The following is a 24526-nucleotide window of genomic DNA, read 5'->3' on the forward strand; positions in this document are numbered from 1 at the left end:
CTTGCCTAGCTTGGCCTTCGCGAACGTGAGATGCCCTTCGCGAACACGAAGGTAATTATCCTGGCCAACCTCTTTTCCTTCGCGAACGCGAGGCTTCGATCACGAACACGAACCTTTGAACCTCAAGCCTTCGTGAACGCAGTCACTCTGTCGCGAACGCGAAGCACAAAACATGCCAGCCCCAATTTGCTTTCCGCATTTGCGAGAGCACCTTCGCGAACGCGAAGAAGAACACACCAGAAGCCTGAAGTCTCCTGAAAACCAGATTTTCAAAGTTCGAAAATGGTCCGTTAACCACCTGAAACCAACCCGAACCCTCGGGGCTCCAAACCAAACATGCACCTAGGGGTGTTCATAAAAACCCGAAAAATCGAACCAAACCGACCAAAAAAACCGATTTTTTTAGGTTTGGTTTGGTTTTGGTTTTAAACTTTAAAAACCGATCAAATTTGATTTGGTTTTGGTTTTAATAAAAAAAAAAAAACCGAACCAAACCGACTATAAAAGTAGATATTTAAATTTATTATTACACCTATATATATGTATATTTTTATATAAAGTTTCTAAAATTTTATGGTACATATTAGTCATTTGTCTTTTTAGTCTAGTTCTTTGCTATTATAATAATCTAATTCTTTGTCTTCTAGTTTGATTGGTAGTTTTTTTTTATTAAGTACAAAAATTTATTTTATGTTAAAAATAATTGATTTTTAATTGAGTACTTAAGTTATTCATCACTATTTGAGTCAATTATCATCAATATATCTTGGTAAATAATAAATTTCTCTAAGAGCAATTGGTTTGATAGCGTTACGTTGAAAATGTACTCGCCGGAATATGCGTTTGGTAGTGTATGTCTCATATTTAAGAAAAAACCGACAAATAACCGAAAAAACTAAAAATTCGACAAAAACCGAATCGATAAAAAACCAACTTAATTGGTTTTGTTTGGTTCCAATGTTTGAAAAACCGACTTACTTGGTTTGGTTTATTTTTAGGAAAAAACAGACCCAAACCGAACCATGAACACCCCTACATCATACGAACTTGCTCGCGTGATCAAATCGCCAAAATAACACCAAGAACTACGAATCGTACACCAAATCAAAGGAAATTTTCAAGAAAACATTAAAACTTATATTTTTACAACCGGACGTCCGAATCACGTCAAATCAACTCCGATTCTCACCAAATTCGGCAGACAAGTCATAAATATTATAGTGGACCTATACCGGGCTCTGAAATCAAAATACGGACCCGAGGTCAATATATCCAACATCAGAAATTTCTTAGAAATCATTAAGCTTTCAAGCTTTTAATTTTTCATCAAAATTCCATATCTCGAGCTAGGGACCTCGAAATTCGATTCCGGGCATATGCCCAAGTTCCAAATCATGATAAGGACCTACATGAATTGTCAAAATACTGATCTGTGTCCGTTTTCTTAAAATATTGACTAAAGTCAACTCAGTTGAGTTTTTTAAAGCCCTATTTAACATTTTAATCTATTTTTCACATAAAAACTTTTCGGAAAATTGTAAGGACTGCGCACGCAAGTCAAAGAATGATAAATGGTTCTTTTTGAGGTCTTAGAACATAGAATTACTTATTAAAGTTAAAGATGACATTTTGGGTCATCACATATCCGGGCTTGCCCAGGACGATAGTTTCGAATGGGGATGGACGTGGCCTTTAGAGTTCGAGCACTGCCTAATAAGCTTTGTGCCTCCAGGCTTCGATACCCCGGGTGGCCCGAGCCTGTCTTGGATGATGGTCCCCGAGTGAGGGTGACCTTTTGGATCCGGACAGAGATTTTCCTTGGGCTCAATATCTTTAGGGGACCGAATGTAGAAATCTTTAAGGGACAAAATATTTATCCGCAAGGAGATACTTTCTTTCATTTCTATACAAGGTTGCAAATGTGTACATGCTTCGTGTCAGAGCTCGGGTAGTGTATGTGGGAACGATTCATTTGACCGTTTGGCCTTTACAAAATATCCTATCCACCGAGCCTAGGTAGTTCGAGCATAAAGTCTCTCTCCTTGCCAAAATTATTATCCGAGGATGATGGCCCCCAGTATCGGAGGCCGATCATATAGGGGCCTCGGATACTGATGATGTGGTCCTTGATTCCGGTCTTCGGTTCTAAGTTAGCACAATCCACTGTTGCCTCGTTAAAAACCTTGCCGGAAAATCCATTTAGGACAAAATCGGTCTAAGGAAAAAAGAGTGCAATGCGTGCTTTCCGTCCTAATAGTCGTATTGTCCCTTGATCATTACCTGCAAGTGTTAGTCTAATATGTAAAGAAACAGATGAATTGCGTCGTATCTCAACAGTAGTATCATTTTAAGTGGGCCATGTTCCAGTTGTTTGGTAGTCGTTCACCGTTCATTGCTTCGAGTTTGTATGATCCTTTGCCGGTGATCTCGATAATTTGATATGCGCCTTCCCAAATTCAGCCCCAACTTCCCCTCATTTGAGTTCCAGGTACCCAACGTCACCTTCCTTAACACCAAGTCCCCGATACCGAAGTGTTGAAGGTTGGATCTTTGGCTCTTTGATTGTAATACCTTTTAATTCATTGTTTTTGGGCGGCCATCCGGACGAAGGAGGCCATCCAAATGAGGGCGGCCTCACGCCTTTCATCTAGCAGTTCCAGGCTTGTACTCATGGCCTCATCGTTTGACTCTTCGGTCGCATATTGGAACCTAAGACTTGGTTTCCCTACTTTAACCGGTATTAGAGCTTCGGTGTCGTAAACCAACGAGAATGGGGTAGCCCCGGTACTAGACTTCGAGGTCATACGGTATGCCCATAGGACTTCGGGAAACATTTCTTTCCATTTTCCTTTGGCGTCGGTCAATCTCTTTTTGAGGTTTTGGAGTATGGTTTTGTTGGTGGACTCTGCTTGCTCGTTCCCACTAGGGTGGTAGGGTGTTTATAGGATCCTTTTGAGCATATGATCTTCGAGGAACTTGCTTACTTTGCTGCCGATGAACTGTTTTCCATTGTCGCACACCCGGCATTTTGAACCGGCATATTATGTGGTCCCAAATAAAATCGATGACTTCCTTCTCCCTAACTTTATCATACGCCTGGGCTTCCACCCACTTAGAAAAATAGTCAGTCATAAATAATACTATAAATTGAGCCTTACCGGGTGCCCATGGAAGGGGGCCGACGATGTCCATCACCCATTTCATGAACGACCAGGGTGACAAGACTGAATGCAACAGCTCATTGGGCTGATGAATCATCAGAGCATGCCTTTGACATTTATCGCATTTTCGTACGAACTCCTTCGCGTCCCTTTTCATGTCGATCCAGTAGCAGCTGGCTCTGATTATTTTTCGAACTAATGATTCGGCGCCTGAGTGATTTCCGTAGGTGCCTTCATAGACCTCCCTCAGAACATACTCGGTATCTCCCGGTCCTAGACATATTAAGAGTGGGCCATCGAATGTTCTTCTGAACAGGGTATCATCTCCGGACAAGCTGAATCGGGTCGCCTTCGTACGCAGAGCCCTCGATTCTTTAGGATCTGAGGGTGGTTTTTTGGTCTCATATACTCTATATATGTGATTCTCCAGTCCCAAGTTAGGCTTGTTGAGTTTATCTCGGCGTAACCTTCTTCTACTATCGATCTTATAAGTTGCACAACCGATCCCAAATTAGCAAGGCCATCGGCCTCACTTTTTTGATCCCGAGGTACATGTTGTAGAGTCCACTCCTTGAACCGATGTAGCGTTACCTGGAGCTTATCCGGGTATCTTTGCATTTGTTCCTCTCTGACCTCGAACGTCCTATTAACTTGGTTCACCACTAGGAGGAAGTCGCACTTAGCTTCGATCACCTCTGCCCCCAAGCTTTTGGCTAGTTCGAGACCTGCAATCATGGCCTCATATTCGGCCTCGTTGTTAGTCAATTTTACAGTCCTAATAGATTGTCTAACTACATTGCATGTTGTGGCTTCAATACAATGCCAAGTCCGGCACCTTTTTGCTTTCGAGGCATCATCCGTAAAGAGGGTCCAGATTCCCGAAGAGGTCCCCCGAGTTTAACAACAACTCTCTTTCCACCTCGGTTATTAGGGTCGGTGTAAAGTCGGCCACAAAGTCTGCCAAAATTTGAGATTTAATGGCGGTTTGGGGCCGATATTCGATATTGTACCCGTTGATCTCTATGGCCCATTTGTCAATTGTCCCGAGAGCTTGGGTTTATGCATTACATTCCTCAATGGGTAAGTAGTTACAACACATATGGGGTGACATTGAAAGTACGATTTCAGCTTCCTAGAGGCGCTTAGCAAAGCGAGCGCTAGTTTTTCTAGGTGAGGGTATCTAGTTTTGGCCTCGACTAGAGTCTCACTAACATAATAGATTGGAAATTGCGTACCTTCCTCTTCCCGGACCAGGACTCCACTTACCGCTATCTCGGATACTGCTAAGTACAGGTATAGTTGTTCGTCTGTCTTCAGGGTATGAAGCAGAGGTAGGCTCGAGAGATACCGCTTGAGTTCCTCCAAGGCTCGTTGGCACTCCGGGGTCCATGAGAAATTATTCTTTATCCTCAACTGTGAGAAGAATCAGTGGCTCTTGTCGGAGGACCTCGAGGTGAATCGGCCCAGGGCGGCTATGCGTTCGATTAACATTTGAACGGCCTTGACGTTGTCCACAACAGTGATATCTTCGATGGCCTTGATCTTATTGGTATTAATCTCGATTCCCCGATTGGATACCATGAACCTAAGGAATTTCTCGGACCCGACTCCGAATGCACCTTTCTCCGGGCTCAGCTTCATATTGTACTTCTTCAATATGCTGAAGATTTCCTGCAAATGATTCAAATGGTCCTCTGCTCGTAGGGACTTAACCAACATATCGTCAATGTAAACCTCCATTGATTTTCATATTTGTTCTTTGAATATATGATTTACTAGGCATTGGTAAGTGGCACCGGTATTTTTTAGTTCGAATGGCATCACGTTATAGCAGTAGGTGTCGTACTTAGTGATGAAGGAAGTTTTTTCCTGATCGCCCGGGTCCATCCGAATTTGGTTGTACCCAGAATAAGCATCGAGAAAACTGAGGATCTCGTGGCCGGTCGTTGCATCGATCATGCGATCGATATTAGGCAAAGGGAAAGAGTCCTTGGGACACGCTTTATTCAAGTCTTTATAGTCTACACATATTCTTAATTTGTTTCCCTTTTTAGGGACTACTACGTTTGCTAACTAGTCCGGGTACTTAACATCCAGGATGGACCCTATTTTAAGGAGTTTAGATACCTCGTCCTTGATGAATGTATGCTTGACCTCGGATCGGAGTCTCCTCTTATACTTGACCTGGTGGAACTTCGGATCCAGGATTAGCTTGTGAGTGGTTATTTCCGTGGGATCCCTGTCATATCAAGGTGGGACCAAGCGAAATAATCTATGTTAGCTATAAGGAATTGAATGAGTTTTTTCCTGAGCTCGGGACTCAACCCCGTGCCCAGGTATACCTTTTGATCGGGCAACTGCTAGATCAACACGACTTGCTCCAGTCCCTCGACTGTCAATTTCGTAGCATAAGAATCATCGAGGGCTATAAAAGACCTGGGAGCCTTGTAATCGCGGTCTTCATCGGTCCCCTTCTTCTCCGGTTAGGTCGGGGCCGGTGTAGGTAATTACTATTTGGCTTCTTGCTTGGCGGTCGAACCCAGACCTTTTGTCGTTATAAGTGCGGATACCGGGACCACCTCATCGACCGCGAACATTTCCTTTGCAGCCAGTTATTTTCCATAAATTGTTTTTATCCCTCCTGGAATTGGGAACTTCATCACTTGGTGCAGAGTCGAGGGTATCGCCCTCATGTTGTGGATCCATGGCCTTCCGAACAGAGCATTGTACCTCATGTCTCCTTAGATTACAAAGAACTTGGCTTCCTGAATGGTCCCAGCGATGTTCACTGGTAATGTTATCTGCCCTTTGATGGTCTAACATGCCATGTTGAATCCGTTCAGAACTCGAACTGCAGGCACGATCTGATCTCTTAGACCAAGTTGTTCCACGACCCTCGATCTGATGATATTGGCCGAGCTACCTAGATCAATTAACATACGCTTAACTCGAGATTTATTTATGAGTACAGATATTACCAGTGCATCATTGTGGGGCTACACGATTCCTTCAGTGTCCTCATCGTTGAAAGACAAGGTTCCATCTGGCACGTAATACCGAGTCTATTTTTCCCTTGTGATGGATACTTTGGTGCGCTTCAGCATCAGCCCCTGGGAACATCGACCCCGCCGATGATCATGTTAGTGATGTGCTAAGGTTCCTCCTGCTCGATCTGTTTATTAGAATCTCTATTCCTGAAATGATTCTTGGCTCGATCGCTCAGGAACTCTCGGAGATGTCCGTTATTGAATAACCGGGCTACTTCCTCTCTTAATTGTCGGCAGTCTTCCGTTCTGTGGCCGTGAGTGCCATGATATTTGCACATTAGGTTAGGATCCCTTTGGGATGGATCGGGCTGTAAAGGTCGAGGCCACTTGGTGTCTCTGATGCGTCCGATGTCGGTTATGATAGCAGCAGCATCGACGTTGAAGTTGTACTCTGATAACCTTGGTGTTTCCATAGGACCGATGGGCCTGTCAAAACCGTTTTTGCTCATGAGTCCCCAGTTATTTTGACTCTGATCTCTTCTCCTTTCATTTCTCACAGGGTTTCGTCCAGATCCGTTACTCCTAGGATCACCGATATATGGCTAATATCGGTCCCTACTTGGCCTTGGTTCACGATCAATGTCTCTTTTGGGTCTGTCACTGGCTCAGATAGGATAAACATACCCGGAAGGGGCCATGAGCTGATCATCTTCGACTCTAATTTTTGACTAATATCGGTTATGCACATCGGCCTAAGTTACGACCGGATATTCTACCAGATTTTGCTTCAACTGCTGTGAATCCAACGAGCTTCGAGTATTGAGTCCTTGGGTGAAGGCCTGAACGGCCCAATCATCCGCGACTGGAGGCAGGAGTATCCGTTCCATCTGAAATCGGGACACGAATTCTCTGAGTATCTCATTATCCCTCTGTTTCACTTTGAAAAGGTCTGACTTCCTAGTCTCGACCTTGATAGCCCCGGCATGTGCTTTTACGAAGGAATCTGCAAGCATAGCAAATGAGTCAATAGAGTTAGGAGGTAGGTTGTGATACCATATCATAGCTCCTTTTGACAAGGTCTCTCTGAATTATTTTAGCAAGGCAGAATCGATCTCATCATCTTTTAATTCATTCCCCTTGATGGCACACATGTATGAGGTCACATGTTCATTTGGGTCAGTTGTTCCATTGTACTTAGGAATTTCAGGCATGCGAAACTTTTTAGGGATCGGCTTAAGGGTTGCGCTCGGAGGGAAGGGTTTCTGAACAAACTTCTTGAAGTCTAGGCCTTTCAATATCGGTGGCGCTCCAGGGATTTGGTCGACCCTGGAGATGTAAGTCTCCATCTTTTTGCCGTTGGCTTCAATTTTCTTTTCTCCCGTTTCCACCCGTTTTTTCAATTCCTCGATCATCTTTATTATTTAGGGGTTGGTTCTGGGTTCAACTTCATTTGGCCTATCTGCGGCTGGTTCATTTCTGCGAGTATTTTTCCAGGATGATTCGGGCTCGACTCTACTGGGAGCGCGATTTCAGTTCTGCAGTTAGGTTATCACTGCATGCTGAGCTTGCAGCATTTCGAAGATCACCCGCAAGCTGATCCCATCTCCATCATCGTCACGAGCATTTTGAGCTACCGACTGCACTCCCCCCGCGGATGCTGTTCTCAGGATCGGTGGGCAAATTTGTTTTGATGGCCACATGTGAGCTGGCGTCGATCAGGTTTGCGACCAGAATTCCGTTGGGATCGGTGGGGGGCACCTCATTACCGGGCGCTATTTTGTTGTTCTCGCCATGGTGGCCAAACTCAGCATCCGTGTTTAGAGGGATAGATTGGGAGTTTGACATTTTAACGCAAACCTGAAATCAAAGGCACTTTAAAGAACAAGTATGAAATAGGCTGTGTTACGAAAATTTGTATCAAATTGCCGCTATTATCTTTAGCCCCACGGTGGGCGCCAAACTATTTACCCTCAAAATCGAATTACAATTAAATTTATAAGTGGTGTTAAAGATACGCGAATTAATTTGATACAAAGCGATAAATTAAGTCAAATTTGAACAAACAAAGATAAAATGGATTCAAACCATACAAGGAGGATAGTTTTAGCTTTAATGAAGTATTCGCCCTCGATCCGGGCTCACTATGGCCAGCACTAATGAATAAGAGAAAGAGCTAATAACAGAGAAAATAATAATATGTTGCTTTGAAATGCGTGTTACAGTATGTCCTTTCAATAAAAATCATCTCCTTTATATAGTAGGAGAGTTTCATCCCTAGTACAATTCTAAAAAAGGTAAAAATCTTCTTTTTCGTTAATCACTAATCTGTTGCCAATACGAGGCGAGATCCGCGCCGTGATATCCAGTCGGGCGCTGATATCACGGCCCTTCGTTAGTCGTTTGCAACCGTTTGGTAAGGCTTTCCAAGGTTTTGGAGCTTGAACCGAATGTGGGCGGCATGGTCTCGATGGCTCAGGTGGTAAGCGATATGTTCGGGCCTTAGCACGAGAGGTATATCCGGTCGGTCTAGGACATAACAGTCCTCCGTTTGACGTGCTTGATTATCTGACAATGTTCTTCGAAGTCGTTCAAGGTTAGGACCGATTCCGAACCATGACTCGAAGAGACTCTTTCCCCGATTTCGGCCCCCTGTCATCATGTCTCGAGCTTGACTTATTTTGTCGAAGATCGGGGTGTACCATGAGTTCGATTTTAACCGTATACAACTATCGATAAGCGAAATGTCTAATTTGAAAGGGAGGTAGGGAGGGAGTACTCCACTCCTACTCATTTTGCAATGACTGTTGTAACGGCAAACATAGAAGGGACCACTTTTCAGAAATATATTACGGCTAATGTTTGTAATAATTTGGCTAGATTGGTAACATTGACGCTTTGTATAGTAGTAATTTGCATGGTAGTATTTTGCCATCCAATGGCTTGTGTTTTGGCCAAGGATGTGGCTATTCTACGAATGATGTAAAGCCACATTAAGTACTTAATGAAAATATATGACGTGTAAACTAGAAATATAGAAATTGTTATAACATAGAGCCAAAAAAAATAATAACAAGAAGTTAAATAGAATTACCTGTAATTATTATTTAAGTGATTTGATTATGTAATATTATCAGTATTGTACGCTCAAAATGTATATAATTTAGAAATAAAACAAAAAATAGTGAAACGAATAAAGGAAGAAACATGTTCAATTATATTGCAATTGAGATATCGAATACCAATTTACGTAGTATCTCCTATTCTTGAAAGTTTTCCTTACGTAGTATTTCAATTAATTTATTTCCTAAGAACACGAAATGATTGCCAAAAAGTAAGATGGAAACAAATTAACAACTAATTGGTTAGATCAATTATACAATCGTCATCGATTTAATATTATGAATCACAAATTGGCTTAATCTCCATTGATTAGAATGTCAAAACTTGATTTGAAAATTTTAAACTACCTTCTAAATTTTCCTTAATAAATATTTTAATATCATACCTATTTTTCTTTGGTAGCCTTTTAATTTAATTTCTATCATAACCTATTAATCCTAGCAGCCACAAATTACCTTACTAAAAATGACCCTTTGACGAATGATGACTGCGCAACGATGTCAAAACTAAATTTGACTTTGAAAAAGTATATCAGTATAGGACAAATAAAAGTAAGTTACATTTCTTTTAAAGATTAAAATGATTTTGGTTCCTTTCGGACATTTTATATACAACTTCACAAATATTTTGAAAAGTATAGACAAAATAGTTATTTGGGAAGTCAATAATCCTTTTTAACTATGATTCCTTTTTTTTCAGTTTTTTTAGAATAATTTTACGACTTATAGTATTCCCTCAGATCCAAAAGAATGACGAGAATATCAATTTATTAGCTTTTTCCTCTATGGAACTTATATGTTTAAACTATGTAAAGACGTAAAAACAAAAATTGTTATGATTTTATTTAAAAATTCTTAAACAAATAAAATTATTTGACAATAAGAAATAAAGATAATAGTATAATTTTCTAACTAGTTGATTAAACTTTTTATGTAATTTACATTGTAATTTCTTTTTTTGAAAAATTTAAGGAATGGTTGTTGGATAATTTATACTGGAAATTAAATTCATTGATCTGTATTCTAAACTTTGTCAGTTTCTTTTAGAACAGATAAAGTATTAATTTAAAAAAAAGAAGAAGTTACTACTTTTTTTATGGTTGAATTAAAAAAGAAGTTACGAAAGTTAAGAAGGCAAAAGGAAAATAAAGGTTAGAGGAAATCCTATTATTTAGGCTTTCACAAATAACCAAACTGACAAATCTTTGATTTCCCTCTAATATCTCCTAATTTTAAACACCCAAAAAAAAAAAACTGACCATTTCTTTTTCCTTTCCGTTGCTATCCATAATCCTAAAATACTGAATCCAAAAAACACACACAAAAAACTCCTTCAATTCAAAACCTCCAAATTAGGAATGGAATTAAATTTAATTGTAATTTCTAATCATTCATTCATTTTGTTACAAAACTTCTGACCCGATAGTTTAGTCACAAAATCTGCATGTAAAAGGTTACCAGTTATAAATTTTCCCTTCAATGCTTCCCCTCCTTTACTTCCTGCAACTTTTCAGTTTTTCAGTTTCCATAATTTTGAATCAACAAAATTATTTCTATACTATAAATACAGAACAGAACAGAAGAAAGAGACCCCACCATCTTCTGTTTATTTTTCTTCTTATATTTATTTATGTATTCAATACATAAGTCATAGGTCTGGCGTACCCTAAACCAAGAAACATGTCACAAATATTGTCATAGGTTTTGCCAACGGATTATATAGAATCCTCTCCTCTGCTTTTGGAACAAATCAAGTTCTTATTCTGAACCACAAGTCCACAGCCCAACTTGTTTCCTTCTTCTTTTGGTTGATTTTTTTTGGCTAGAAAAAAAAAAGGGCAGTTCTTGTTTTTGGTTGTGCACGTTTTACAAATATGGCCATTCAAGCGCAGTTGTATTCGGATAATCTTGGGTTTCCTTTGGTAAGTTCACAGGATTTAATGGAGAATAATGCTTGTGGATTTAACCAGTTTTATTTTAATCCTCAACAGCAACAACAACAACAATTTCTACAAATCCAACAGCAGCAGCAGTTTCAAATTCTGAACCAGAAAAATAATCACATTTTGATGAACTTCAGTACAACTGGCCATAACACAAATTCTAACCAAACAGTGTTGTTTCCTCAAAGCCTAGCCTGCCAATTAGAGAAAGAGAGGCTTGAGATTGATCAGTTCATCAATTTACAGGTTATTCTTGTAACTTTTACTATTTTCTCCTTCCATTTTATATATATGACATTCTGTTCTTTTTAGTATATTTCAAAAAGAATTATACATTTATATATTTTAGAACTCAATTTTTGTTTCTACACCCATATAAATGTTTTTAAGACCTCAAGCTCTAAGGGTAGTATTTTTGATAAGCAGCAAAAATTTCTCTCTCTATTTTTAACTTCGTTTTCGGTGAAACACCGCAGTATAAAATGCAATGAATAAATTAATAAATTTCAATTAATTTGTGCGTATACTATTTCAGACTTGTGAGATTATATTAGATTTGTTGTCGTTATGTCCATATGCAGCATCTAATTTTTTTTTTTTTTTTGATAAACAGAAGGAGAGTCTGAGATTGGCTTTGCAGGAACAAAGAAAGCAACAACTAACATTAATATTGAGAAACTACGAAACAAAGGCTCAGCTTTTACTAAAACAAAAGGACGAAGAAATTACAAAGGCAATGAACAAGTCAAAGGAGCTACAAGATTTCGTTAAAAGAATAGAAATAGAGAATCAAACATGGCAAAGCATAGCCAAAGAAAACGAAGCCATTGTCCTATCTTTAAACAACACAATTGAACAGCTAAGAGAAAGTGCATGTGTTTTATCAACCAATGGAGGTGCAGTAGGAGATGCACAGTCTTGTTGTGATGTACAACAAATGGAGCATAACGTACAAGCATCACAACAACTGAGTCTTGAGACAGGAAATGAGGAACAACAAACGAGGAAAATGATGTGCAAAAGCTGCAATTGTAGGAAATCGTGTATTGTTTTCTTGCCTTGTAGGCACCTTTCTTCTTGCAAAAATTGTGACCCTTTTCTACATTCATGTCCTGTCTGTAGAATTGAGAAGAAAGCAAGCATTGAAGCTTTGATTTGATCTTCTCTTATGAAAATGACTAGTGTTTCTTGTTTCCAAGAAGAAAAAAATTGAAGTCACATTTCATCAGAAGAGGGTAAGGGAACAATAAGTTGGTAGAAAAGGGGTAGGATGTTATTTTGATTTTTAGGTTCGCTATTTTGATATTCTTTAGTCACGCAGAAAAGTTATTCTATATTTCATTGATTTCTTTGATAATCTTGTATTTTCTGTTCACTTACTAGGGAATTCATCTAAAAAAAATTTACTCTTTTTTTCTATAACAACAACACAACTCGGTGCACAAGTAATTTTGTATTCACGCAAGTTTCGAGAAGGACCGCATCTTAAGAGTGTTGTGTAGGGAAAAAAGAGTGTTGTGTGGTAGAATAGTCATTCTAAATTCATTTATCTTTTTTACAATCTTGTATTTTCTGCTCACTTATTAGGGGGATTCATCTACTTTTGTATTTGTTTTTTTATTTTAATTTTTATAACCATCTAGCATTTAGCATCTTGACTCGATTAATTCAGATTCAAAACACATTAAAGGGAGTTTCATTCCTAGACTCTGACCAAACTCTAATTAAAGATGGTGTTGTACGTTTTTTTTTCAAATATACCACCGAACTTAACAAAACAATTAACATGTGCCATTGGGGACGTTAGAGGGTTAGTATGTGAAGGAGGGTTTCGATAATATCACGTGGCAAAATTTGGTAATAATTAGAGATAAGATGAGGTTCTGTTAGCGGGTAATGGCACATATAGTCCAAATTCGAAACGGTGACGGTATATTTAAAATCAACTCTTAATGAGCGACATATGTTGAATATTTTTTTCGCACCACTTTAATTGATTTTTTGTTTTTTTATTTGTACTCCATAATATTTGATTTTTTTCAGATATCAATAAGGAATCAATTTTTTTTTTAAAGTTACCCTTAAAGTAAAGAGTCTCTGTTATATTTTTTATGAACAAATTAAAAACATAGTAAAAATTGATTATAAAAATTAATATGATCAATTTTTATTTTTAATTAATGTTAAAAAGTAAATTCTTTAAGGTGTGTGTAAATAAGTGAAAAATCAATTGAAGTAGATCCGAGGTAAAAGCATATTTGAGCTTTTCCCCATTTATTTTTTGGACTTGTTAATTTTGTGTACTTTCTGACGAAGCACCAGATTCTGATTAATTGAACAGAGTTATTAGTAGTAGAGGACATAGCATCTTCTTTTAATTTTTTTTCTTGAAAACATTAGTCTTACCTTGTCGGGGGTTTCAAATCTTTCACTTTAGAATTGATTTGATTATTCATATCTGATTTTAGCAGTCGTTTCTAATGTGTGTTGAAACCGAGACTGTGAGTGGATGTCAAATATAAGTATGGCCTGCTACTGGTTCAGTCAGTCCATTTTTATATTAGTTGATTTTCTCTTCCAAGGAATCGAGCTTTTTTGTTTCATTCGGAGCAGAAAAATTATACGTCCTACTACTAGCAATTTATTGGTTTTCGATTGGTTCACGTGCAATTGTTTAGGGAACAATAAACTGTCTTCTATTATAAAAACAATACTAGTTCTCAAGAACTGCCTTATATGCCGCGGCAGAATTAAATTTTTTAATAAGGGAGTCAAAATATAAATAATAAAAAATTTACAAAAATATTCAGAGGAGACAATTTATAATATATATATATATATATATATAATGAAAATTTTATCTAATTATACACTATATTTTTCGGTTAAAGGGTGTCAATTGACACTCATTGAATATATATATGGTTTCGCCACTGGTATTATGGAGTTATTGACGTAGAACAACCATTTATTATATCTTGGAATTGAAGTGTCACAACTTATAGCTAGTAACTGAATTTTTTGTTGAGGTTTTTGTTTTTAAGATGAAATAGTCTTAAAATGAGGGTGAATGGGAAATGGAGGAAAAATAAAATTTTTGAGTAAAATTTTAAGTTTCCCCCTCTTGACAATGAGACATTGTCCCATATTGGAAGAGGAAGAGATTTTTGGTGGGTATATATATAATTGCTCTTCTTGTAGCTCTTAAAGAGTAAAGAAGAAAGCAAGCCTCGCGCCGTCGTCGTCGCTCGCTCGGCTTCGGCTTCGGCTTTAATCAAATGATCGATACGTAAGATTATCCGCATTTGTAACAGATATTTTTCAATCCGTGTATTGACCACAAGGCAGCCGCCTAATGCTCTTCCCACCATGATTGTGCTTGCTCCACAAACAAGCTAATGCTTGCTCCACCATGGAGGGTGGACGATTGTTCTTCTTCAACACTGGCTGTTATATATATGTGCAGCAGCTGTTGAAGAAAGACACACAAGACACAAACTGAAATCGCTCAACAGATTTGGCTATACATTGCACTCCTTCCTCTCAGCATTTTCATACGATTTTCTGAGTATCTACTCCTTCGTTCTGCATTGTTTTAACTTCAAACAAAGCAACTATAAGTGTGATTTGCTACCGAACTTTGTGTTCGCTGAAACACTGGGGTTTGAAGTACCGCTACACCAGTGTGTGATTCGTTCTATCCTGGGAGGAAATAATCCATTACCTTGGGTACTAGGAGGGGATTAAATTCCTTAAGGAAACACTGTGAATTCAGTGGGCTCGAATTAATTACTGTTTCATTACGATAACTTATATTTTGCAGAATTATTATTTACAAATACAGCAATATTGGCGGGAATAACAATCTTAAGGAATTTAATATTTATTTCTGTATTTGTGTTATTCTTATTATTCTGCAAACTAAAACCTTTGTGGTTTTGTGTACTCCCGTTTTGGAGAGTAAAGCCTTCGTGGCGTTTTGTTGGAGATTAAAATCTACGTGATTTTTACTCCAGTTTGAAAACGTGTATTAAACGTTTGTTTGTGTCATTCTTTTACAGAAAAGATGACGACTGAAAGCGAAAATCAAGTTATTCTGATGGTGACTGCCAACGCATCGACAAGCCGAACACCGGCGCTGGCACCGGCAGAAAAACCCGGAAAATTTTTCGGGAGTGATTTCAAGCGCTGGCATCAGAAGATGTTCTTCTAGTTAACTACGTTATGTCTACAGAAGTTCATCAAGGAAGATGTTCCTGATCTGCCAGATAAAACTCCAGAGAATGAACGCTTTCTCGTAATTGAAGCGTGAAAGCATTCTGATTTTTTATGCAAGAATTATATTCTTAGCGGACTGGATGATAATCTGTATAATGTATACAGTAGCGTGGAGACGTCAAAAGAATTGTGGAATGCGCTTGAAAAGAAATATAAAACTGAAGATGCCGGAATGAAGAAATTCGTTGCCGCAAAAATTTTGGACTACAAAATGGTAGATAGCAAGTCTGTTATTACCCAAGTCCAGGAATTGCAAGTTATTATTCATGATCTACTTGCTGAAGGTCTTGTCATCAACGAAGCATTCCAAGTAGCAGCAATGATTGAGAAGTTGCCTCCGTTGTGGAAGGACTTCAAAAATTATTTGAAACACAAACGAAAGAAAATGTCCTTTGAAGATCTCATTGTTCGATTGAGAATCGAAGAGGACAATAAAGCTGCTGAAAGGAGAGGTCATGGTAATTCAACAATAATGGGAGCAAATATTGTTGAAGATAACAAAAAGAGGAAGAATGCTTCTGGTCCTAAATACAATCCAAGCAAGAAGCGGTTCAGTGGAAACTGCTACAACTGTGGGAAAACCGGACACAAATCTATGGAGTGTCATGCTCCGAAGAAAGACAAAAAAAGGGGTCAAGCAAACATGGTAGTAAATCATGATGATGTTGATAACTTGTGTGCCATGCTTTCTGAATGTAACTTGGTGGAAAATCCTTAACTGTGGTGGTTTGATTCAGGAGCCACTCGCCATGTTTGTGCAGTTAGAGAAGCTTTTGCTACTTATGCTTTTGCTAGACCCGGAGAGACAGTTTATATGGGAAATGCTTCAACAGCAAAAGTTGAAGGATATGGGAAGATATTTCTGAAAATGACTTCTGGCAAGGTCATGACTTTGAACAATATCCTTCATGTTCCCGAAATGAGAAAGAATTTAGTCTCTACTGGACTTCTTGTTAAGCACGGTTTTAAGTGCATTTTTATGTCCAACAAGGTTGTCATTAGTAAGAATGAAATATTTGTAGGAAAAGGTTACCTCACCGAGGGCCTTTTCAATCTGAATGTAATGGTTGTGGAAAACAATAATAATATTTCAGCTTCTTCTTACTTACTTGAGTCAAATAATTTATGGCATGTACGTTTGGGTCATGTCAATTATAAAACCTTGCGAAAAATGATTAACTTGGAAGTACTGCCCAAGTTTGAATGCGAAAAATCAAAATGTCAAACATGTGTGGAATCTAAGTATGTTAAACATCCTTATAAGTCAGTTGAAAGGAATTCAAATCCTTTAGACTTAATTCACACAGATATTTGTGATATGAAGTCAATACCATCTCGCGGTGGAAAGAAGTATTTTATAACTTTTATTGACGATGGTACTCGATATTGCTATGTTTACTTACTGAATAGTAAAGATGAAGCAATAGACGCATTCAGGCAATACAAAAATGAAGTTGAAACGCAACTTAACAAGAAAGTAAAAATGATAAGAAGTGATAGGGGTGGTGAATATGAATCTCCTTTTGAAGAAATATGTTTAGAATATGGAATTATTCATCAAACAACAGCCCCTTACACGCCCCAATCTAATGGGATTGCGGAAAGAAAGAATCGCACATTAAAGGAGATGATGAATGCGTTGTTGATAAGTTCTGGTTTGCCACAGAACTTGTGGGGGAAAGCCATTCTTACGGCTAATCGAATATTAAATCGAGTGCCCCATAGCAAAACACAATCCATTTCATATGAAAAATGGAAAGGAAGGAATCCCAACTTGAATTATTTTAAAGTGTGGGGGTGTTTGGCAAAAGTGCAAGTTCCTAAACCCAAAAGTGTAAATATAGGACCGAAAACCGTTGATTGTGTTTTTATAGGATATGCGACAAATAGTAAAGCATATCGATTTCTGGTTCATAAATCAGAAAATCCCGACATTCATAATAATACGGTTATAGAATCAGATAATGCTGAGTTCTTTGAAAATATATATCCGTATAAAAAGGAATGTGAGTCGTTTGGTGAAGGATCTAAACGACCTCGGGAAGTAACAAAAGAAAGTACATGTAATCAGGAGGATCCAAGACGTAGTAAACGTCAAAGAACGTCTACTTTATTTGGACCAGATTTTATGACTTTCTTATTGGAGAATGAGCCTCAAACATTTAAATAAGCTATGACTTCTTCGGAATCATTGTTTTGGAAAGAGGCAGTCAATAATGAAATAGAATCTATATTGAACAACCATACATGGGAATTGGTTGATCTTCCTCCTGAAAATAAACCTTTGGGTTCTAAATGGATTTTTAAGAGAAAAATCAAAGATGATGGCACTATTGATAAATTCAAGGCAAGGCTCGTAGTCAAAGGGTATAGACAACGAGAAGATCTAGATTACTTTGATACATACTCTCCAGTTACAAGAATTACATCCATACAGATGTTAGTAGCATTAGCTGCAGTGTATGGTCTTGAAATTCATCAAATGGACGTTAAGACGGCCTTCTTAAATGGAGAGTTGGAGGAAGAAATTTACATAGAACAACCTGAAGGGTTTGTGATTTCAGGTAAAGAAAAGAAGGTATGTAGACTTGTTAAGTCTCTTTACGGACTAAAACAAGCACCCAAACAATGGCATGTGAAATTTGACCAAACAATGTTGTCAAATGGTTTTAAGATAAATGAATGTGATAAATGTGTGTACATTAAAAATGTTCCAAATCACATAGTCATTGTTTGCCTATATGTGGATGATATGCTGATAATGAGTAATGACATTGCCAACATAAATGCTACTAAGCGTATGCTCAATAGCAAGTTTGATATGAAAGACTTGGGAGTTGCTGATTTAATTCTGGCAATTAAGATCCATAAGACTCCTCAAGGTCTGGCATTGTCACAATCTCATTATATTAAGACAGTACTTGAAAAATTCAAGCACTTGGGCTTTAAAGTTGCAAAGACTCCAATTGACGTGAATCTTGCATTAGCAAAGAATAAAGGCCAAAGCATATCACAATTGGATTATGCTCGTGTGTTGGGATGCTTAATGTATATCATGAATTGTACACGACCAGATATAGCTTGTGCTATAAGTAAACTGAGTCGATATACGAGCAATCCAGGCCAATCTCATTGGATGGCAATGAAACGAGTTTTGGGATATTTAGAACATACCCAGAACTTTGAATTGCACTACAGTAATTTCCCTGCGGTGATTGAGGGATACTGTGATGCAAATTGGATCACCGGTTCAACTGATTCTAAGTCCACAAGTGGATATGTATTCACTATTGGTGGAGGAGCGGTATCTTGGAAGTCGTCCAAACAAACATGTATTGCCCGCTCTACAATGGAGGCTGAATTCATAGCCTTAGATAAAGCCGGTGAAGAAGCTGAATGGCTCCGGAATTTCTTGGAAGACATTCCATTTTGGCCCAAACCGTTGGCACCAATATGCATACATTGTGATAGTCAAGCGGCAATTGGAAGGGCTGGGAGCATTATGTATAACGGTAAATCTCGTCATATACGACGAAGACATAAAACCGTTAGGCAATTACTCTCTAGAGGAATTATCACAATTGACTATGTAAAGTCAAGTGATAATGTGTCGGATCCACTTACAAAAGGCCTAACTAGAGAGGTAGTTGAGAAATCATCAAGGGGAATGGGGCTATGGCCGAGAACAAGTCATTATGGCGGTAACTCTACCTAGAAGACTGGAGATCCCAAGATCTAGGTTCAAGGAGATCAAACAAAGTCATTAATGACGGTTCAACATTGTCAAATAAAATTTTAGTCCGTTCTCGTGATGAGACAATGTTCAGAACCAAGGATAAAGCATTAAGGCTTTTTAATGATTTCTAAATTTGATACGGGGTATATCAAATAGTGTATCTACAGGATAAAATGTTTAGGAATCACCTATGTAAGTGTGAAGTGTTAGCCGCTTCAAGGAGAACTTTGTAAGACCAGTTCTCTACGCACTTATGAAACCAGGCGGTGTTCATGGCTGAAACGAACACAACAATGAGAACCAAAGACGGTTAAGGGTTGATTGTATGACTTATGATTGTCTAGGTATACACCAAAGATCGACGGTTCAAAGATATCAAATCTACCGATTGACCGAGTATATCCGACATAAGTTTACTACAGAAAGTTCAAAGGGAAACCTACTTATCCAGATGCGATTAATCCTTGCTTATAAATCACACAGTTTTTTCATGTATACTTCCGTGATATAGCCATTCCCCATTCATGTGGGGGATTGTTGAGGTTTTTGTTTTTAAGATGAAATAGTCTTAAAATGAGGGTGAATGAGAAATGGAGGGAAAATGAAATTTTTGAGTAAAATTTTAAGTTTCCCCCTCTTGACAATGAGACATTGTCCTATATTGGAAGAGGAAGAGATTTTTGGTGGGTATATATATAATTGCTCTTCTTGTAGCTCTTAAAGAGTTAAGAAGAAAGCAAGCCTCGCGCCGTCGTCGTCGCTCGCTCGCTCGGCTCGGCTTCGGCTACGGCTACGGCTTCGGCTTCGGCTTCGGCTTCGGCTTCGGCTTCGGATTCGGATTCGGATTGGGATTTGGATTTGGTCAAATGATCGATTGATTGATTAATTTTTTGGACCAAATTTATTTGTTAATAGTAAATATTAACGTAAGATTATCTGCATTTGTAACGGATATTTTTTAATCCGTGTATTGACCACAAGGCAGCCGCCTAATGCTCTTCCCACCATGATTGTGCTTGCTCCACAAACAAGCTAATGCTTGCTCCACCATGGAGGGTGGACGATTGGTTTTCTTCAACACTGGCTGCTATATATATGTGCAGCAACTGTTGAAAAAAGACAGCATTTCCATACGATTTTCTGAGTATCTACTCCTTCGTTCTGCATTGTTTTAACTTCAAACAAAGCAACTGTAAGTGTGATTTGCTACCGAACTTTGTGTTCGCTGAAACACTGGGGTTTGAAGTACCGCTACACCAATGTGTGATTCGTTCTATCCTGGGAGAAAATAATCCATTACCTTGGGTACTAGGAGGGGATTAAATTCCTTAAGGAAACACTGTGAATTCAGTGGGCTCGAATTAATTACTGTTTCATTACGATAACTTATATTTTGCAGAATTATTATTTACAAATACAACAATATTGGCAGGAATAATATTTTTTACCACCGAATAGGGAACAATAAACTGTCTTCTATTATAAAAAGAGAGAGGGATGTGGTGAGTTGTTGGGGAGACAACAAAACTTTTAATTTGACGCCTATTGTTTTCGACATAAAATATACTCCATATATAGAGTTTAACTTTTTATGCTGATAATATAAAATTATATTAGGTTAAGACAATGACACAACTATTCATAACAAAATTTCATATGATGATTTGGAAAAATTAAGAAAATCACCGTAACAACTTAAATACACTAGTAACATAATAAGATCTTTACTCGTTCGCTGATTGTGACAGTAAAACTTGGCCTAGGAGTACCAAAATATCTCAGGCCATAGTACAATTCAGGCGTGGAGTTACCTTTGTCCAAGGGTGTAAAAAGATATATTTTCGTCCAAAAATTATACTACATGGATATATAATATGTTAATTTACCTTTTTTATTTATATATACAATATGTTGACTTTTTTTGACGCAAGTTGATGGTTCAATCTAACTGTTTAATCAAAAAATAAGATCTTTAGTCAAAGTCTATTTTTAGAAGAAGTCGGGTTACTGATAACCAAATAATTCCCTACTTCCTCAGTAATTCACTTAAAAGGAAATAAAGTCGACAAAAAGTAACTATAAAAAGAAAGAATAATTGATTGTACTGAATAAGCAAGAGAAAGTGAATATATTTTGATAGTACTCCGAACGTCTCTTTACAAATGAGATTCTCCTCCCTTATATAAGGAGTTTACAAATATAATATTTTTTCCTATTTATGGCGGAATCATTATGAGCTTTAATGGCATTAATTGTCCGTTATGATTGGTAATCGTAACTGTCTATTAAGATTTTGTAACGATTCTGATTTCCCTTCTTCATTAATTGTAGGTTCGTGAATCTTCTCTCTTTCCAGTCTTGATTCATTCCGCCCGTGCCTCTTCAACAATTGTTTTAGGTTCGAACGTTGGTTCTCCATTATCTTGTGGGTGTTTGCCTCGTAACTCTTGTGCTTCATACATCTTTTAAATGAAATATGTCAGTTGTCATTTCTTCATTGTTCCATGTATCATGTTCTGTCAGCTAAATATAATTCCACGTGTATCATTTATTTACCACCAATACACTAGCGAAAGGGGTTATGAGAGTCCCTTAAGGTTGTAGGTTCGATCCTTGCCATATAATATTATCTTTTCTACTAAAAGTGACATCCTCAGCGAAAATCCTGACTCAGTCACTGAAACGATTGAATTAAAATGAAGCTTCGGGTTTGTTTGGTTCTCCCTACTCTAGTCGTGCCAATGCCTTGCACTTAAATTAGCGTGGAAACTTTGGGTCCAATGGTAGAAGCCGTTATGAAATAAAGTGCTGGTCCTCCATCCTCTATATATGCTTCAATGCATTTCACATGTTTTCTTAGGCTTTGATGTGAAAGTCCTAACTCCTAACGATGAATTCAAAAGAAAAGACTGTTTTTTTCGTAGTAATCAATTTCATTGCCTGCCTATGATTCTTTTTTTCGTTGTAATTAATGCATTCTCCTCCGTTTTTTCTGTTTTGTTGATAGCTGAAATATTGCATGAAATGACTTTGTGTACTGCTACGAGGGGTGAATCTATCATACCGAAACGACGGAGGCTCCATACAGGGATTGTCGGGTTCTTATGGGTACATTAACTAAAAATTGGTTGGAATAATTTACGGGTTCGGCAGAACATAGTTGCTTCAGTTTAGACTCAATATTCGCGTTAAGAAGTTCACTTAATACGTAAAAAAAAATTATTTCGAACCTAATAAATAAAAAGAATTGTGAATTCAGAACCATAACTTCAAATTCTTAATTTGCTTTGGCAACTACGATTTGCTTACCGTAAACAATAAATTTGCGTCGAGAAAATAAATTCAAGATCGAAAAATATTGTAACAATCGTAGTATTTGATTTCAAATAATTCGAGTGTACAATCTCTATGAACCGTACCCTTTGATTCTTCTTTTCACTAGTAAATAAATTCAAGGGTCTTTGAGCTTGATCTTGAACCTATATTTGTTGTCACGAATGATGATCTTGAATTCAACTAGCACAAACTTTGATTTGAATTCGTACTCCTTGAATCTTGATTTGTTCTTCGTTCTTGAGCTTGAATTTGATTTGTTCGTCATTCTTGAGCTTGAACTTGATTTGTTGAACTTGAACTTGATTGCTTGAAGCTTGAAACTTATGGAGGAATTTACAGCGTTTGATCCACGAGCTCTTTCTTGCTTCTTGTTATAACTTCTAGTGTCTTTTCTGAGTTATGAAGACCCTTATTTATAGTTGTGGGAGGGAAGGGTTATGATAAGAACAAACTCTTTCCGACCAATAAAATTGAAGTGTGACAAGGCCGCATTTGATTGGCCAGAACATGTCACTTGCACACGTGACGCGGTTTCATTGGCCTTTTAATGTGACTTGGCATGCCTTGCCATTTTGACACGTGGCATGATCCTATTGGCTCTTCCGTTTGACTAGGCGTGCCACGTCATTTGACACGTGGTATCAAGCTGGGCTTCTAGGAACATGATATCTTGGGCTTAATAAAGTGGGCTCATCACTTTAGCCCAATTAAATGAGCTAGCCCAATGGATTAAGACTTATTTGTTTAATCTATATATATTGGATTATATAATTAATTCAATTATATTAGCTCATAATATTTGTTTGGACCAATGTATCTTGAATTTAAAATATAGTCCAAATTATTTTATTGATTTAAATTTGATAAAATTTAAATGCTTATAAATGCCTCATATTTCAAGACTTGTTAAAATATCAATTTATCAAAGACGAGGCTTAAAGTACTGTGTTTAAATGATTGAGCAACTCGCACGTAGCTTGTCATAGAGATGAAAAGCTGTGAGCAAATAGCAAAATGAGATAAGCTCATATAAGACAAAATAATTCATGGAAACTTTAAGTCAAGTGTTCCACGTAATTAAGGTCAAGTGACCAAAGACCAAAAATGTATTATTTTAATATACACATGGTCTCTATATAGGCTTTCATTTGCAAAGAACTGAGCAACTCAATATGAAAAGATTTGTGAGTAGTTTCCACATTAATGTTGGACGCGTCGACGACTGCTTTTCCCCCCAACCTTTACGTGGTTTAAACAAGGAAGCTATTTGATTCCTTGTTGAAGTCCACTCACACCTAATCCATGTTGGAGACAAACTGTAGTTGCCGCCTTAGCACCGATCCCATATCGACAAAAGGATCTTCAACGTCACCTTTCAGCACTTATATAAAATCGTCTGCTCATGTTTTTTTGAGCATAAACCCGCGCCATTCTCAAAGTCGATCTTACTTTTACTTCTAACGTTTAGGAAGCCTGCGCAAAGGTAATTTTTTCTTCTTTTTTTCGCTTTAATTCTTCTGCGTTTTTTGTCTTTTTGTTTTTTTAGGTCGAACGAGAAGGATTTGTTCTTGTTTAACAACATGGTCCATGCATGAAGAAGGCAGTCTTAGGGTGTGAGGGGGTGGATACTCATCTCTGTCCGAATATCGGAGAGATTACTCTCAAGGTGGCCCAATTATCGGAGAGATTACTCTCAATGTGGCCTGACTATCAGAGAGACTACTCTCAAAATGACCCGATTATCAGAGAGATTACCCTCAAGGTGGCCCGAATATCGAAGAGATTACTCTCATCATGACCCGACTATCGGAAAGATTACTCTCAATGTGGCTCGACTATCGGAGAGATTACTCTCAAAACGACCCGACTATCGGAGAGATTACTCTCAATGTGCCCCGACTATCGGAGAGATTAGTCTCGATGTGCCCCGACAATCGGAGAGATTACTCTCAATGTGGCTCGACTA

The 24526-nt window shown here is 37.9% G+C and overlaps 2 protein-coding genes across 2 annotated transcripts in view; both read left to right on the forward strand.

Moving 5' to 3' along the window:
- LOC104112244 (SKP1-like protein 1A) overlaps positions 1-24526 on the forward strand; it is a 67720-nt gene that overhangs the window by 15310 nt on the left and 27884 nt on the right. The gene's annotated exons all lie outside the window — the stretch shown is intronic.
- LOC104092470 (probable BOI-related E3 ubiquitin-protein ligase 2) lies at positions 10941-12567 on the forward strand. The gene is made up of 2 exons (XM_070187577.1): positions 10941-11456; positions 11824-12567. Exons 1-2 carry the CDS (start codon positions 11142-11144, stop codon positions 12367-12369), a joined length of 861 nt encoding a protein of 286 aa, XP_070043678.1. The 5' UTR covers positions 10941-11141; the 3' UTR covers positions 12370-12567.

Source organism: Nicotiana tomentosiformis, chromosome 10, assembly GCF_000390325.3.
Source record: "Nicotiana tomentosiformis chromosome 10, ASM39032v3, whole genome shotgun sequence".
In the NCBI taxonomy this organism is placed as follows: domain Eukaryota; kingdom Viridiplantae; phylum Streptophyta; class Magnoliopsida; order Solanales; family Solanaceae; genus Nicotiana; species Nicotiana tomentosiformis.

Bases quoted from the DNA above. Each gene is read 5' to 3' on its own strand.
- LOC104092470 (XM_070187577.1), top strand. From the start codon at position 11,142: ATGGCCATTCAAGCGCAGTTGTATTCGGATAATCTTGGGTTTCCTTTG. The intron at 11,457-11,823 runs GTTATTCTTGTA...TTTGATAAACAG, and splicing joins ATCAGTTCATCAATTTACAG to AAGGAGAGTCTGAGATTGGC.